The sequence below is a fragment of the Crocodylus siamensis genome, chromosome 2, assembly GCF_052110815.1.
Source record: "Crocodylus siamensis isolate JL-2025a chromosome 2, ASM5211081v1, whole genome shotgun sequence".
In the NCBI taxonomy this organism is placed as follows: Eukaryota; Metazoa; Chordata; order Crocodylia; family Crocodylidae; genus Crocodylus; species Crocodylus siamensis.
Genome location: NC_143396.1, coordinates 156,644,221 through 156,662,646, shown reverse-complemented (window position 1 = coordinate 156,662,646; position 18,426 = coordinate 156,644,221). Strand labels below are relative to the sequence as shown.

The following is an 18,426-nucleotide window of genomic DNA, read 5'->3' as shown; positions in this document are numbered from 1 at the left end:
AATAATGAGAGGATCTTGCTTTCAGACTGATAAACCTTTAGAGTAGACCAGGGTACTCAACCTCCTCCCCACGGGCCAGATTTAGCCCACAGACCTACAGCATCTGGCCTGCAGGCCTTCCGACAGATTGGAAAATTTGGCAGTGGGGGAGCAGTGGCCATTAATACCTTTCCCCACTGCCAAATTCCCAAGCCCCATGCAGCTGAGTTGGGACCAGGCCACCTCCCTGTCTCTCCCTCCATGTTGGGGCCAGGCCATGCCCCCTTCCCTCCATACAGTGGGGCTGGGCCATGTCCCCTTCTGCCTGTGCAGCTGGATTTGGGCTGGCCATGCCACCTTCTCGACATGGACTCAAGCCACATCCCTTCCCCCCATGCATCCGGATCAGGGCTGGGAGAAGTGGTAGAACTATATGGACTTGTTCCAGCTTTGAACCTGGACTGAAGAAATCTTTCACAAAAAACAGTAAATCAGATGAATCTGTAAATGTATTTGTATTATGTGTCCCTTCACATACCTTTCATGTTTTGTGCACTGTCAGTCATTAGCTTGTGTTTGAAAACGGGGCAAAACCATGTTTAGCCTATTTTGCAGTGGTTTGCTCTTTGACACACAGTTGGTGGCTCTCCATTCAAATCTCTTGGTTACAAAGTAATAATGCCATCTGATCCTGACAATTATTTTTTCAAAAACTGGCCCTTGACCCAGTCAGCCTTCTCTGCCCTATCCATTCATGCTGCCAACTCCTTGTCCTTTATAAAATTGTTGACAAAACATGAGTGCTGTGCAGCCTCTATTTAATTTTTGACTGATTTCTGCTGTATGAGATCATTGACACTGCCAGAACACACTGCTTGCTTTCCCAAACTTTGTGTTTATTTCCCTTAAGATCTTGCCATCTGCTGTGCTCAGCTGCCCAAATAAGTACAATTTTCCATGTCTTATCATTTTTCTCCTGAAAACATTATCCGTTCCATCAATCTTTCCAGCTTTCATAAAACCCTCTATGACAAGCCTATCTTTAAAGAATATGTATCACAATGTACCATGTTACCATAAACAGAAGTACTGACACTGGCAATATGGCTGAGTTTACAGAAGCAAGGTTTACTCTGTAGCTCACTATTGTTCATCTCAACTATTTGACAATCATTAACATTTTAAAAATGATAATATTTTAAACAATGTTATATTTAGGGATTCTTCTGATTTCAGAGTCTAAGAGGTTTGTATGTTCAAGATTTTTCCTGGAGCTGTGAGGGGTAACATCTTTTTTTTGGCAAATGAAAGTTGATATTCTCACACAGCATCATGACTCTGTAAACTAAGAAAAAAAAAAATCATAAAATTGTTCAGTTGTGAGTTGGCAACCCTAGTGTCTCTATTAGGACTGATTCTCCTCTCCACTCTGACTTCCCTCATCTACACCAGTACATTAATGGAGGAATAATGCCTTATATGTCTCTATACAGCATAGTTCAGGGGTGCTCAATCCTTTTGGTGCTGTGGGCTGGATTAGACCCTATGTTTCAAGATCGGGCTCCATGCCACCTGCACTCCGCCTGCTGCCAAGTGGGACCCTGCACTGCCTCCTTCAATCCCATGCCATGGGATCAGGCCCTACTGATAGCACCACTGTCCAGCAGATAATGCTTAGGAATTGTTAAAGCACAATTAACCCTTAAGTGAAATGTGGAATACAAACATGGACAACTCAGTGTCCTAAAATCAAAGTCTACTTTATTAGTACAACAAGTATTATCAGTTTCTATATTCAGAGAGAGAAAAGCACTTAGTACAATGATCTCACCCAATCCCAGATGTTACTTTGCTCAACAGAAAAGACTGCCACTCAGTTCCTGAAGCAAAGGGTGCATCGTTGACAGGGAGAGTCCAGACAGGTATTGAAAGCTGGATTCATGATGACAATGATGATGACGACGACACACACTTAACTTTCTTGCTCCCCTCTTTTATGTTTTTCTATAACTTGACTCCTTTGATGACACCCTGCTTTCTGAATGGTTTCTCTACAGTCAGCATATTGCCCATATTTTATCCTGTCAGCATATTCCTTTGTTCAACAGACCCATCATGAGCACACCTCTTAATTTGGCCTTTTTCCAGTACCTTACTTTGGGAATTGTCCACTGGTCTCCTTTATCACCTTCCAGTAACATATTCAACCATTTCACCCCTCTGATTCAGCTGGTTACTGCAAAGTTCAGTTAATTTGAGCTAATAAAAACAAAACAAAACTATTACTATGTTGTGTTAGAAAAACTTCCCACAGTGACAGAAAAGGAAAGATACATCATGCGAGTAAACTCAAGGCCATAAACTGCTTGCAAGAGGCACGGCCAGCTGATATTGCAAACACCAGCAAAAAGAAAAGTTCAGATAACAATGAGGCTATACAGAACTTTAGGCTGAATATAAGAGAAAAACTTTAAACAATACTGTAATTCACCACTCTATAAGTAGGTGCAACTTTAAAAGCATAAAATATGACCAGCTACCCTAACACTATGCCACTACATCAGGGCCCTGTGCCACGTCCCTGGGACATGTGCCACTGGACTGAGACATCATATCACATCCCTCAGTTCCATACTGCTTCTCTGGGGCCCTGTGCAGTCAGATCTGGGCTCTGCACTGCATATGTTTGGCCACACACTGCAGGAATGGGCCCTGCACCATCTCTAACCAGGCCCTGTGTGCACAGATTGGGCCCACGACCACATCTGTATGCTGATTCGGCATGCTATCCTGCCAGCAGGGCTCCCCATGGATTCAGAAATTTGGCAGCAGGGGCACAACAACTGCTGCCATTGCTCCCCCTCTGCCAAATTTTTAGACCTGTGGGCCAGATGGCTTCACTTTGTGGGCCAGAACTGTTTGCGGGGCAAGGGTTGTGTACCCTGGGTTTAGTTCATTTATATTGGCAGTATGTAAATAACTAAATGCAAGTGTTCAATGCAGTTTGAATGCATTTTTTGTGCAGTGGTCACCAACCAGTGGCTCTTGAACCTCCGATAGATCTTGGAGCCTCTCCGAGTCAATCCGAGGCTAGGGTGGGGGTCCAAGTGCCTGTGTGCATGCGTGGGCATGTCCCAGCCCAGCAGGTCAGTCCATGGGGGAGGGAAGCGGTGGGGGCTATATCGAGGCCCCCTCAGTGAGGGACAGTGCCACAGAGGCAGAAGCAGGGGTAAGTTGAGTGGGGCCCCAGATGGGTAGGACTTACCTGCTGGGGAGGTGCACCCCCAAATAATTTTTCTCCCTCTGCCTTGATCTGCTCCCCTCCCCTGCCTCCACAGACTTACCTGCTGGGTGCGGGGGGGAGGAGGGTGGCAGTAGCACATGGTAGATCTTGGGTTGCTTTTAAATGCCAGACACGATCTCTTTCTTAAAAGGTCACAGACCACTGGCTTAGTGTTTCTGAACCAAGCTCATAAAGCTTGTTAAAAGGGAGGAAAAAAAAAGAGCACTATTATGAAGAGGGGCAAGAAAAGGAGACATTAGGAAAACAGGTCTGAAAAGTTAGTTTACGTATTTAGCCGAGTACTGCCATATCCTCCACCCTAAAAACTGGCATGTCAACCAGAGGATGGTTGGCCTCAGGTGGGTTTGATCAGTACTGAAAGTGAATGAGTCATCAAATGACAACTATGGTTTGATTGTGTTAAATCATTTTCCCCTTTTGACTTGAAACTTATTCAGAAATAGAAATCTGGCTGGGAAAAGCTATAAAAGTCTGTGTAGTATGCCATCAGAGAATTAAAAAACATCATTGGGTTGCTGAGTGGACAGTCTTTGCATATTCTTATTCAAAAAGTTATTTACACAAGGTAGGTTTATCCATTGTCAGACAGTATTCCACAGAGTAGGGCATTTACCCCATTCTTGATTTTATTTTTTTCCTATTGGTGTCAAAAGTGGAGGTTGAGGGCTGGCAGCAGCAAAATAAGGCATGAGCGTTGCTTAAGTGTGGATTCCCGGGGGGCCCTCCTCAGACTTAAAAAAAGCAGCAGTGGAGGAGGATGTGGCTGGCTGCTCAAGTGCTGTGCAAACTACATCCTGCTTGTGGCTAGGCCAAATCTTTCACACCCTTTTTAAAAACCTGTGTTTTTGTGAAATTAATATGTTATGCTTAAAGTAAAAAAGTTTATATTCAGAACTAATGCTTGCCACCATAGGACAAAACTGAAGTATAGAATTATTAAAAGATACAGGCACCATTTCTTTGCTATACACATGCCCATACATTGGCTGTACTTTATCTATTAATTATTTCCTTTTATATATCTAGGAACCTTCAATGAGGCTACTGCTAGTACTGCCATTCTGGCGCCAGAAGAAATTCTAATAATGTGTCATTTTTGTTTCTTGTTTCCCCAGTATGATCTGGCTTTTTGTCCCACAAATCACTGTGTTTTTCCCCAGCTATATTAAACCTTTCTGAAAATGTCTTCGTATCACATTATGTAGTGCAACAGAGTGTAAAATAACCTCTTGACATTTGCTTTAGTTTTGTCAAGTTCTGTTTACAAATTCAAAAGGACCTAACACAAATAGCTGTCAACACTTACTGATTACTGCCATTGACATGCTCCACCACAATAAGTTTGGTATTCTGGCACATAGAAAAACATTAATATGAAAATCTTCTCTCAAAAGCTGTTGCAATTGTTCAAGTTTTTTTTCAGTTAGCTTGTGTAGTAAATTTAATCATGTCACTTAGGACATAATTGCCTGATTGCCAAAAAAAGACAGCTGTAGAATGACACCTCCTTATTCACTTGTGGCCCTGAACCAACAGTCACAATGCAGAGAGCATGGACACTGGACAGAGTTATGCTGCTACAAATTGGCCAACCTCTTGCTACTTGTGTAAGAAACCTGTGAAAAATGGAGATGATAACAGACAGGAAAGATTAAAAAAAAAAAAAAATCAAAGACAAAGAAGTGATGCTCCTTTTTCATCTGTAAGTTCTACTTGCACAAGGGCAAATCATTGTTATGCCATGAAATTTCCTCATGGTTACAGAAAAAAAACCTTATTGGATAATTTTAACATTCTTAATATGCAGTTTGAGAGTCTGAGAAGCACAGCTTCCAATTAAGTCACTGTTCAGGTTCTTGTGTGTGCATGAAGGTGGGTAGGGGATGGCAGATGGATAGAACTGTAAATAATGTGTGAGAGGATGTGCTATATTAACGTCTATACATGCCTACAGAACCTTCACCTGCAGAACCCCAAGAACCCAAGAAATGTTACAAACTGATTCAAAAGAGGATCTAGATTCTGCTTCCCCTGCCATGGGCCAGAAATAGCAGAAATAGTCTTTTTGATCACTCTTCCAAAAACATGTAGGGGACAGCTGGGATACTGGCATTTGTACTTCCTGTGTGAGGGAGATTAGACAGAGATTTAAATTCAGAGTCACAGAAACATTGAATAATAATTTGTGATGCAAAGTGAGGAATGATTTACTCACTTGAAACTATAAGGTGTTTTACTTAGGCAAAATGTAATTTCCAAATTCACTTGGTTTAACACTCCTACTCTCCTGAAAAGTATGGCTAGATAATCTCAGTGGTTTCTCTACCACCAGGATGATACATTGCTTCAGTGCTGGCTCAGATAGAAGTGTGGCATCTTCTTAATTTCTCAAACCCAGTGACTATGGTGACTGTATCCTGCCCAAAACTGAAAAAGTCTAATTTGTAAGACCTATTAAACCCTGGTGTAAGCATGTGCAATGCCATTGAAATGTACTGCCTAAAAGAGTCCAAATATAAAGCAACTGGACTTCAGTGGTGTTTCACCAAGTCTGAGTGGGCCCAATCTCTGTCTGATACAGCAGAGGACAAAGTGGGTTTTAACCAGCATTTATGGCCAGGCTCCCTATGGCAGGAACGTTCAGTAACTTAATTGCCTACATTCACCCAGCAGTCAAACACATAACTGGCAAGAATCAGGCATAGCAGCAACAGATTATAAGAAATGACCTGGATTTGTTTCACAAGCAGATGTCCTATTGTTGCACAGACACGGAGATAGAGAAGTTTGTTTTTTACTGTAAGATTTTTATTTGTCACCTACCTTCTCAGAAAGACAGCTCTTTATTTATGTTTAGTTTCCCTTCCTTACACTTAGGCTAAATTCAGACATTCAAAAAGCCCAAGGCTGAATTGATTCAATCTTGGCAGGTTAGTCTAAACTATGCAGATCGAAGCAAGAAGCAACCGAATAGACATTCACTTTTGATTCTGGAAATGCAGGCATACGCCTGTAGTGGTTCAGGCTAGAAGCTGGGGGCAGGGTGCTAGAGCAAGCCTTCTCTTCCCTTCCCTTCAGCAGTGGCCAGAAGGCTGGAGGGAAGCTGGGAGAGAAGCCCTCCAGGCTCCTTCCCTCCACCCTGCTGGAGCTGAGGGTGTGTGGCCAGGCCCTGGCCCAGGCTAGCACATTAAGGCAGAGGGGAAGGAGCAGGGTTTAAAACCCCTCTCCCTACTCCAGCTAGGGTCTGCCTGGCAGGGGCACAGCAGCCCCTGCCAGGTTTGTCCTACCTAACCTCTTGAGTGGAGGGAGAGGAAGCATGGCTAGATGCTGGCCTCAGGCTGGCATGCTGAGGTGGAGGGGAAGGAGGGCCTGCTACACCCCTGCCAGGCAGATCCTGGCTGGGGTCCCAGGTAGGGGGAAGGGGCTTAAAGCTTGTTTTCCCATTCTGCATCATTCTGCAGGCCTGGCCATAGGGTTTGGCCACCCCTGTTTCTTCACTCCAATGGCATGTGGTCTGCTAGGTAGACCCAGCTGCGGTCTGGAGCAGGGTTTCTCACCACTACCACCTTGTCAGCCAGCTAGCCAGAGCAGTGACAGTGCTCTGGCTAGGAAGGAGAGGAGTGGAGCCAACCCTGCTCCCTGGAGCAGACAGGACAGCACAGCCCAGGGCTGCAAAGCATCCTGGGATGCTGGGGGACTGTGAGTTAACTTGAACCAGGAAGAGGCCTGGGACAGAAGTTCCATAAACTGCGGCACTGGTGTCATCAGGAAGGCTTTGGCTTCCATGACCACAGCCTGCTCTTTGGTGAGAGAGGCAGTGAGCTGCTGGGAAGAGATGGCCTCCACCTCTCTCCGCTGGGGAGAAGGCTCTTCTCAGCCAGACTGGCTGACCTGCTCCACTGGGCTTTAAACTAAGCCCACTGTGGGGGACTACCGCCACTGCTGGCCTGCTGAGCAACCCTTGCAAAGCCAGCGGGCAAAAGCACTTAAGGGAGCCTACCTTTGCCCCAGCCCTGGTACAATCTGTGGGCAAGGCAAGAGCCCCCAAGGGGACACTTGCCTGCCTGTACACAAATGCCAGGAGCTTGGGGAACAAGCAAGAGGAGCTCATCCTCCTGCTCAATGCAAAGAATTATGATGTTATTGGGATAATGGAGACCTGGTGGGACTCCACGCATGACTGGACCACGGGTATAGATGGCTATACCCTGTAAAGGGAGGATTGTGTAGATAAAAAGGGGCGGTGGTGTAGCTCTCTATGTTAAGGAAAGCTACATGTCCCTGCAAGCTGATATTGGCGACTAGGGTGGACAGCTAGAGACCCTCTGGGTTAAAAATTGTGGGGAACATGGCACAGGGGACGCAACAGTAGGAGTCTACTACAGACCTCCCACCCAAAGTCTTGAGCTTGACCAGGAGTTCGCTCGGGAGCTGGCTGAGGCTGCATGCTCCAGGACCATGGTTGTCATGGGTGACTTCAATTACCCAGACATCTCATGGGAGGATCACTCAGCAAAATCCAAGTGGTCACAAAGCTCTCTCTCATGCGTGGATGGCCTCTACCTGACTCAGGAAGTCTATAGTCCAACGAGAGACAAAGTACTGGTTTGACCTGGTACTGGCTACAGGGGATGACCTAATTGGTGATCTAGTGATCGAGGGGAAGCTGGGTGACAGCAACCATGAGCTGATCACCTTCACCATCTGCTGGAAAGCTGGCAAGTCAGTCAGCAACACAGAAGTCCTTGACTTCAGAAAAGCCTACTTTGACAAGTTCAGGAGGCTTGTCAGTCACGCCCTAAGGGACCATGACCCCAGGGAGAGGGGAGTTCAAGAAGAGTGGTTGCTCCTCAAGGGAGCAATCCTCAATGCACAAGCTAAGTCTATTCCATCTCGAAGGAAAGGCAGCAAGAGGGCACAGCAGCCCCCCTGGCTCTCCAGGGATCTAGCAGACCTCCTAAGCCTAAAAAGAAAAGCCTACAAAGGATAGAGGATGGGATTATTCTGCACTGGTCCGGTCTTGCAGGGAGCATACCAGGAAAGCCAAAGCTGCTCCAACTAGCTTCGAGCATCAAGGACAATAAAAAGTCCTTTTTCAGATATGTGGGGAGCCAGAGGAAAAGCAAGGGCAACATTGGACCCCTGCTGAACCAGACGGGGCAACTGACAACTGACGCCCAGGAGAAAGCCAACCTATTAAATGGGTACTTTGCGTCAGTCTTTCATTAGTCCCATGGGACGCCCATGCCTGCTATGGGACAGGGAGGTCTGGGTGAGGGAGATCCCCTGCCCTCCATAAATGCTGACCTTGTGAAGGAACATCTTGAGAAGCTGGATACCTTCAAGTCAGCCAGCCCTGACAATCTACATCCCAGGGTACTCAAGGAGCTGGCGAGCGTCATAGCCCAGCCCCTGGCACAGATCTTTAAAAACTCCTGGTGCTCTGGTGTAGTGCCCGAAGACTGGAAGAAGGCCAATGTGGTGCCAATCTTCAAGAAAGGGAGGAGAGTGGATCCAGCTAACTACAGGCCCATTAGTCTGACTTCTATCCTGGGGAAGATCTTAGAAAAGTTTATTAAAGAGGCCATCCTTAATGGACTGGCCAACACCAACATCCTAAGGGACAGCCAGCATGGATTTGTTGCGGGTAGGTCTTGCTTGACCAATCTCATTTCCTTCTATGACTAGGTGACCTATCACCTGGACAAGGGAGAAGAGATTGATGTCATATATCTTGACTTCAAAAAAGCGTTCAATCTGGTATCCCATGATCACTTCTTGGCAAAACTGGCCAATTGTGGCCTTGGGTCCACCATGATCCACTGGCTGGGAAATTGGCTCCGTGGTCAGACCCAGAGGGTTGTAACTGATGGAAGTCACTCATTATGGTGTCCTGTTACTAGTGGGGTCCCCCAAGGCTCTGTCCTTGGACCTATATTGTTCAACATCTTCATTAATGATGTGGACATTGGAGTCAGGAGCGGACTGGCCAAGTTCGCCGATGACGCCAAAACTTTGGGAAAAAGCATCCACGCCAGATGAAAGGCAGGTGATCCAGGTTGACCTGGACAGGTTCAGCAAATGGGTGGATGAGAACTTGATGGTGTTTAACACCGAAAAATGCAAGGTTCTCCACCTTGGGAAGAAAATCCTGCAGCATCCTTATAGGCTCAGCAGTACTACGCTGGCTAGCGCTACGGAAGAAAGAGGGGGTCATCATTGACCACAAGATGAACATGAGCCTGCAATGAAATGCTGCGGCCAGTAAAGCGACCAAAATGCTGGCTTGCATCCATAGGTATTTCTCAAGCAAATCCGAGGACGTCATTCTCCCCTTGCACTCAGCCTTGGCAAGGCCACAGCTGGAGTACTGCATCCAGTTTTGGGCTCCACAATTCAAAAAGGATGTGGAGAAGCTTGAGAGAGTCCAAAGAAGAACCACGAGCATGATCAGAGTTCAGGAAAACAAACCTTACAATGACAGGCTGAGAGCCATGGGGCTCTTTAGCTTGGAAAAGCACAGGCTCAGGGGTGATCTGATGGCCACCTATAAGTTTATCGGGGTGACCACCAGGATCTGGGGGAACGTTTGTTCACCAGAGCGCCCCAAGGGATGACAAGGTCAAACAATCATAAACTACTGCAAAACCGTTTCAGGCTGGACATAAGGAAGAATTTCTTTACTGTACAAGCCCCCAAGGTCTGGAACAGCCTGCCATCGGAGGTGGTTCAAGCACCTACACTGAACACCTTCAAGAGGAAATTGGAGGCTTATCTTGCTGGGAACCTATGACCCCAGCTGACTTCCTGCCCTTCGGGTGGGGGGCTGGACTTGATGATCTTCCGAGGTTCCTTCCAGCCCTGATGTCTATGAAATCTATAAACCAGTTTGACCTAAATCAATTATGTCTGATACTAAATTCAGCCAGGTTTATCTTAAACCAGCATCAGATATTTTGAAAGTGGTTTATGTGCACTGAGCTTCTGTTCTGTTACAGGTTTACACCAGTTTCTAATCATTTAGACCAGTTTATGTAACTTCTGCCCTGAGCCTTCCTGAATACGGAACTAGGAAAAGGACACACTTAGTCCATGGGGATATTGACAAGTTTGCTGCTGGCATCAAATGCTTGAAAGATGTTGTTGTTGTTGTTGGGTTTTTGTTTTGTTTTTTTTAGGGAGGCAGCAAAGAATAGACATTGAATTATCCAAAATGTGACTGACAGGACTGAGAAGCCAACACATTTTCTCAATATTTTGTGAGAAACACCAGCACAAACTAAATGTTTTACATGAACTGTCTCAGAAGATCCTACAAAGGACTGGGCCATGGCTCCCTGCCCATCTTGGTGCGGCTTGTATTCCTGGGAGAAGCTACACTGCAGAACAAATCTTGCAAGGATTTTCCCTCCTTTTTAGCTCTTGTTAAATTGTTTGAATTACACCAAGGTTCACTGTGAGTCATCCAGACAAAGTCATGAAGAGAAACAGCTGCCTCAGAAAAACTCCAGACTTCAGTGTTTCGCACCTACATGTAGTTCAACTGAAAAAGGTTAAGTTGTTTTCCCCAGAAAAAGACTCTTTTTCCATTAGGCTACAACTGTTCAGCAGTTAACTTCCAGGTTAAACCGGCCTAATGATGAATGCACAATAAATAAATAAGAATCTGCAAATATTTGTTCACATTGTACGTGAATTTGCTTTGGCTATGTTTGCATCTCCTTTGTGTTTCTATTTGCAAATATTCTAGTTCTTATACCACTTATTAGAAAGAATGCTCACAAAAGGGAATTTGAAATTTCTGTGCTTGAATACTCAGCTAATGTGAACTCTGAATTGTGTAGCTAACCAGTGTGCGTGCAATTTTCCCCGTTATCAGCTTTACACTTAAATTTATGTGCCTAAAGTGATGTTATATCTTTTAAGGCTAGAAGGGTACTTTAGGGCAATAGTGCTCAATCTTTTTTTTTTTTGTGGGCTGGTCCCTTCGTAGGCTGGATCCAGCTGATGGTCCTGAACTGGCACTTGAGGTGTGTGCTGCGGGCACAATCTGGCTGGGCAGAAGAGGGTGGGGAACAGATCCACCTCAGCATAGCCCTGCAGAGGAAAGGAGCTTGACCTAGCCCTGTGGGGGAAGGGAGGGAAGTGCGCATGACCCAGCTCCAACCCAGCCTGGGGGCAGGGAAGGGGAAAGGCAAAAAAGGGGGGTTGGTCAGTCCCCAATCCAGCCCTGCAGGGAGGTAATGGGGGTGACCTAGCCTCAATCCAGAAGTGGGAGGAAGAGGTATGGCCTAGCCCTGCAGAGAAAGGGAGTGCAGGGCTTAGGGTCTAGGAATTTGACAGGGGAGATGGTGGTTGTATTAATGGCCACTGCTCCCCTGCGGTCAAATTTCTGGACCTGTGGAGAGTTCTTTGGGCCAGATGAGATAGCTCCATGGGCCACATTTGGCCTATGGGCTGGAAGTTGAGCACCCGTGCTTTAGGATCAGCTAGTCTTATGTGTGAATTGTTTGTGGTGGAAGTAGACATCTAGTATTGATTTAAAAGCTCCAAGTTATGTGGCATACTCCATGGCAAGCAGTTCAAATTGTTCATTACCCTCACTGCTAAACATTTCTCCCTCATCTCCATTTCAGACTTTCCTGACTTCAACCTCCAACTACTGCTTTCTAATTTGGAACCATAAATGTGTGTTGTTATTGATTATTTATGTAAGTCATCCAGCCAAGAAAATGAAATAAGATTGCACGACTGATGAGTGGAGAAAATCAGGCCCAAAGCCTTTTGTCAGACAAACAAGGAAAGCTCTGCCTTCAGAAAACTGTGCCTGGAAAGGGAAGGATAAGTAGAGAAAGGCTTGGCTGACAGTAAACATCTACTTGGAGGAGTGTGAAATAGGAAAAAAAAGGCTGGAGAGCATGTCTTGGAAATTATTGGGGAAAAAAAATCCAAGTAATAAAGAACCATACTTTTTTCTTCTCCTGGATTTAGGATTTACAATGTTCAGAGGCAAATTTGGTAAATCCCGTAGTAATTAATTTTCCCTGTTAACTCTGCCTCCTTTTCAGCCTCAGTTAGGAGCCATGCATAGTGTAGCAGGGCACCAAGGTGCCTGCTACTTTGAGAGCAGAGGTAAGGACCCAGGTACAGGTTACCAGGCCAACCTGTTAATGAGGGTAAGGACTTACACCTGCCTGGTCAGCTGACCAGAAGGGGCAGGGCCTGGTGCCTACTCTGCCTATGAGAGTAAAGAGGAGAAGCTGGACTGCATGAGCAGGCTGATACTGGAGAAGAGACTGAGTACCTGTTGGGTGGCTCGAAGGATGTTACAGCTAGGCAGCTAGAATTTATGTTATAGCCCAGGGGCTTATGCTTTGTGTTTGTGGTTTACACTGGAGGACTGGGTAAGGCTATTAGGGGTTGGAAGGAGGCCTCATAGGGGCTCCATAGTAGCATGGGGACCCTGGCACCAGAGAGGGTGCAGCATCTGAGGGTGCACTGACCCCAGCCCTGAGGCAAAGGGGAGCAGAGAATCAGAGGCCAGGTAAGGCTGAGGCCGCCTGAGCCCAGCAGGGGGTCGAGACCCCAAGGAGGAGAGTTGGGGCCAGGCAAGGCTACAGCCACCTGAGCTCCAAGGCTGCAGTAACCCTAGAGCAGGGGGCAGCATGACAAGTGCCCCAGAGAAAAGGGGGGTGGTGAGAAGCCCCGAGGCACAGGGGGCAGCGGTTGATGAGCACCAGAGGGTGCGGTTGCGAGACGAGGGCCACAGAGAGCCCAAGTGCCAGAGAGGGCGGAGAGGATGAGACTGACCGAACAACGTCTGGTACATCTGCGAGGCTTGGGGTGTGGCACAGGGGTAGGTGGAGCCATGCATAGCCCATAAGGCTGGGGTGCCCAGGCTAATGTACAGGAAGATAACCATGTCCAGGAGAACTGAAGAGGCAGCCTCCCTAATTACATAATTAACATCAAAGATGTGGTGGGCGAGATTGAAGGTGCATCGTAGACTGACTGGACACACAGTAAGGGGCACTAGGGGAGAGCATGGTGACCCCTAGGGAGTTGCTCCTGTTACATATAGTAAAAATATATAGTCATCTACTACAGTCATGCACACAATCAAATGCATGGTTCTAATTTAGGTGCCCACAATTTCCACTGATGCACTTTATCTTCATTTCCAATCCAGTGACTTACAACAGAATATGAATCCTCAAGGCTTCAGAGTAACATGCTGTTGTGTGTCCCCAGTGTGTCATTAGCTCCTTCTTCCTCATTACCATTCTAATGTTTACCTTACTGTCCTATTATCTTTGTCTCACATCCCTGCTATTCCTCCCTACCAATCTTAAGACTATTGCCAAGCCATCAACAATATCACTCCAGAAATTGCTAACTTGCCTAGTATGTCTCTCTGTAGATGGAAGCTGGTTGCTGTGTGTTCCTGTTGTGGAGTTCTGTACATTTAGAACTATAATTTTATTGAATAAAAATTCAAATTTAAAATAGATTGATTAAACCTCACACCTCTCTGCTTGTGAGCTACATAGTCAGATTTTACTTAGGCATGTATCCAGGTAAATACTTTAAAGACCATGTACCAGTCAGAATTGTAAATAATGCAACATACAGTCTAATAGTGAGACAACTAGACACTAATTGGACACCTTTGGGATAATGCAGTTTAGGAGTAGGGGCTCAAGAACACATTGGAAAGTGTTTCTGGATATTGTGAGCCTATGTTTGGGGGAATGATCTGAAATGGAACAATTCTGGGAAATAGTCTTTGGAAAATGTGTTGATGTGGCCCTCTCCATTTCTCTCAATTTCTTGCTGCTGCAATTTATAGCCAAATTAAGACGATGATTAAAAATAAATATTGAGGTTTGGCTCCATACGTGTTTATTGACCACCAAAGTGCTTTTGTCCTAGCAAGCTGCTACAAACCAGAGATTCAGAGAAATAGCAAACATGTAGTACTACAGGGGACAATTCTACATTACCCCTGGGAGACTAAATGATGTGGACTGTTGGGCAGTATTTTATCATGTGCTGCAGAGATTGGAGAGGAGTAAAAACTAGCAAGGTTCAGTGGAAGGAGGATTTCCAGCTTTGCTCACTTCCATATTCAGCACCTGATAGAAACTCCTGTGCCAGAGCTCTGTAGTATTTGGCCCCCAGAAGTACTGAGGGGGGCAAAGATCAGGATAGGATTAATCATTTTGCACTGAATATTCTCCAGCTGAACCTATGGATATTCCAATGAGTAGCTGATTGTGTGTTTAATTCTGACATTTTACCTTCCATAGCAGCTATAGGGCAACTGTATGGGAAAAATCAAACAATAGCAGCATGATGATGTTATCTGTGGCAGAGGGGTCAGCAGAAAGATTGTGGAGAAACTCTCATTCAACAGAGGTGAAGTAGAAATGAGTGTTGAGTCAGTCACTCTGGCTTCTCGATAAGAGTACGGATTCTGAGACACTGAAATTCTCTGATGCATATCCGTAGTTGGTGTAAATGAACCATTAAATCCATTGAAATCAGCACATCTGCCCTTAGATTTGTAAAAGGAGCCTACGCTAGTAAATAATCACTGTGTATAAGTACAAGTCAACAAACAAATTCTGGACTTTTTGTAGGTTACATCAGTGGTTCCTGGTTTTTATCTTTTGCCATCTTTCCTGCCTCATTATTCATTTATTCCTTCTTTCAAGGCTTGGATAAAACTGAAAACGTCTTAAATAATTCACAAAAATCAGAATTTTTTTGTCAAAAGCAATTTTGCAAATTTGTTTTCACATTTAATGAAAGTATGCCAATACAGCTTCATAAGAATGTAAATGATTTCTTGTTATTGTTATTAAATATGCAATATTGTATCAACAGGTTGATAAGAAACAAATCCATTTTGTGTATATATAAATGGATTTATAGATTCACAGAAGCTAGGGTCAGAAGGGACCTCAACAGATCATTGTGTCAAACCCCCTGCCTAGGCAGGAAAGAGTGCTGTGGTCAGATGACCCCAGCCTTCTCTTAAGCCCACCTCCCTTGGAAGCCCGTTCCAAATTTTGGTCACCCTTACCGTGAAGAAAATTTGTTTCTATTGACCTGTTAATGCAATTTTGCATATTATATCCAGACTGGCCCTGGAGCCAGATGAGTTTGTCACCTCTGAGCTACCACTAATAGGTGACAAACTCATCTGGCTCCAGGGCCAGTCTGGACCCTGGCTTCACACACTGGAACCAGTGCATAGGATCAGTCTGGCATAGGCACCTCATGCAGTGCTCAGTCTGGAGCAGATCTGCACACCGCATGCAGTGTATACCAGCACTGGTAAAGGGCTTGCACAAAGTTGGCACCAGGTACACACTGCATGAGGTGCCTATGCTGAACCAGCCCAGTGCACTGGCTCTAGTGCGTGGGGCTGGTCTATGGGCCCAATCTGGACTAGCCCAGAGTCAGTGCACAGGGCAGGTCCAGCAGGGCACCATATGCAGTACAGGACCTGCATCAGCCTCCTGTGCCACGTGCAGAGTGCATGGCCAGTCCAGTGCTGTACACTGTTTGCAGCATGCTCTGACCCTAGTCTAGGGCCCATGCTGAATGTGGCTCACAGGGCTGACATAGGGTACATGCGACACCCATGCTGAACTGGCCCTGAGTGTGGGCTCTGGTGTGCAGGTCCAGCATTGGTGCTACATGCAATAAGCTCCCTATTTTGGTCCTTTGTGCTGCATGCTGTGCAATGGTACTAGGTCTAGCCACATGTACTGCATACACTGTATGCTAGACTAGCTCGTCATGCAGTACATAGGACCAAGGCCAGCGTATGCCACGTGGTGAGGGCGGGGGTCAGTCCTAGACCCATGGGACAAATCATAGGGCTCTCTGGGCCGGATCTGTCCCCTGGGCCATATCTTGGACACCCCTGTGCTAATGGATTTTGTTTTGTTTTAACAAAATCTTTTGTAACAGTTCTGTAAAGACATGGTTTTAGCTTTTATTACTCATATGCTTCTGGCATCACAGAAATCAGCTGAATCTAGGAACAATGTTACAAATTAAAAGGATATTAATTTTTAAAAAGCTATTAGGTTCTTTTCTGCTCATCTTATACTCGCTGCTTTGTCGCCACTGATACAGATGCAAGAACTCTTTTTTTTTTAAATAGGTCCTGCTATCTGCAATACAATTTCTCTTGTATGTTTTGTGTATCACTAACTTTTCTCTCTTTTCAAATCTCTTCTCTGTTCACTACACTTATACACTAACGAATTCCATTCTCCCTCTTCTAGGACTAGATCCTGTTTACCTTGCTCATGTGAATATTGTCATGTGTGGTTATGTGCATTCATGTAATTCTATAACTGTTCTTAATGGTTTTTAAATGCTTTGCAATTTATTTATATGATGTTGATAACACCCAATTGTATATTTCCTTTCCTTCCAGCATGACAAATGTCATCTTTCAGGTGATCCACTGCCTAAAGAAAACTGGAATAAAGTTTAAAAACAGTTCAAGCTAAGCTAAGGTTGGCAAGAACTGGACAAGACGGAGACAATGTTCATACAAAAAGCAAAAGTACATTGATGAACTGGTAGATACCAGTTCATCCATTATTTAAGTGTCCAGCAAAATGAATTTATAACAACATCAGATTTCATTTCTCATCTTCAGCTAGACAGTAGCCTGTGCCCTTACCTTTGTGATGCAAACCTGACCAATACCTTCCATGCTTTCATCGCTGCCAAGCCAAACTAACATAATACGTTTTAATAGGACCCAAAAGAAAATGGCGTACAAATGTTTTAAACAAGCTACTGAGTATGGTGACCAAACCCAGCCCTAAAACCCAGATAATCCTTATGCTGTGTCTTTTACAGTGACTTACTTCATAGCAGGATCCAGGATAGTGGTAAGGCAGGGTGCAGCCATGACACCCCTTCGCTTCGATTCTGAATGTCAGGCAACTCTTCTGAGCTCACTGGCATGCATGTCAGTGCAGTTCTTACCAACCTCTGCATATGTTGAGATCTGAGCTCACCAGCTGGCTCGTGTAAGCTCTGGCCAGAGCTCCTGCTTTCGCACTGCTCCGGAGCCAAGAAAGTGAATATTGCTGCCATTCGGCCTCCCTTCCTGTTGCCTCACCCCGCAACTGAATTTAGCAGTAGGGAAAAGGGGTGAAAACAGAGGCTGAAGCCAGAGCCCATATTAGTCAGCTGGTGATCTCAGAGCTCATATCACATGCCAGTGCAGCTTCTGCTGGAGTCTGATGCTGGGGGGCTGAGAGAGCTCACTCTGCACGTGCTGCACAACTGAAGACGTGTGAGGCAACACCACCACATTTCTGCTGGATCCATCCCTGGCTCCTTTCTTTAGGTCCATGTGCTGGTCCTAATCTTCAGGTCTTTGGGACTGAGGTACCTCAGTGATTTCTTTTCTCCTTACAACCTGCCTTGGCAGTTCTGATCAAGGATACTGCAGCTTATACAGCACAGGGTGAAACTTGGGGGCATTTTGAGGCACATGGTTCTCAGCCGAGGGGTGTAAACCTTAGAACTCTTCCTCACCCCTCCACCCTACAATCAAGCTGAGCTCATCTTGTTAGGTCTATTGCTCAATACAAAATGTTTCTGCTGATATTCCACAGTAAGGTTGAAATTTAGTGCTGTGCAGCAGGTCAGTATGAGGCTGATGCACCACCCAAATTCTTTTAAAGCTTTATTCTAAGCAGGACATGCATGGGAGTTATTTGGTATCTGGCCTTCTGCAGAGCCCAGCCCTCTGTGCAGGGTAGATTTTTTTAGCCTAACTGAACTACAGAGGGGATGACAACATTCGCCTAGAAGACGACAGCCAGCAAGAAGTGATTACTCTTAGGACAGTTGTGAAGGGAGAGAGAAATTTCCTTCTTAGGCAGAAAGCTGTGTCTATTAAAGCAACTCAAGACTAGTGCTAAGTGTATTAGAAATTCTAGAATAATGAGACTGGGTGAAAGATATTATGAAAGCTGATTGCAAATACTTACTTTTTTCAACATTTAACAGATTTTAAATAAAGCTAATGTCTTTCTTTTATTTCATTTCCTGCTTAAATTTATTTACACAGTCCATTAATGCAAGCACTAAAGTAA

The 18,426-nt window shown here is 45.3% G+C and overlaps 1 protein-coding gene across 4 annotated transcripts in view; it reads left to right on the top strand.

Annotated features, from left to right (window-relative positions):
* The window catches only part of LOC149870943 (uncharacterized), a 52,018-nt gene extending 33,592 nt beyond the window's left edge, over positions 1-18,426 (top strand). For 2 of the 4 annotated variants that reach the window (XR_016440149.1, XM_090031882.1), the window contains one exon: positions 16,743-18,426. Coding sequence is in view for 2 of the 4 variants with exons in the window: in XM_090031882.1 (XP_089888008.1) it covers positions 16,743-16,802 (60 nt within the window). In the remaining 2 variants the exon portion in view is untranslated. Of the gene's footprint in view, positions 1-10,461; positions 11,243-16,742 lie in introns of those variants that run through there. The other 2 variants (XR_016440150.1, XM_090031885.1) reach the window with 1 other exon arrangement.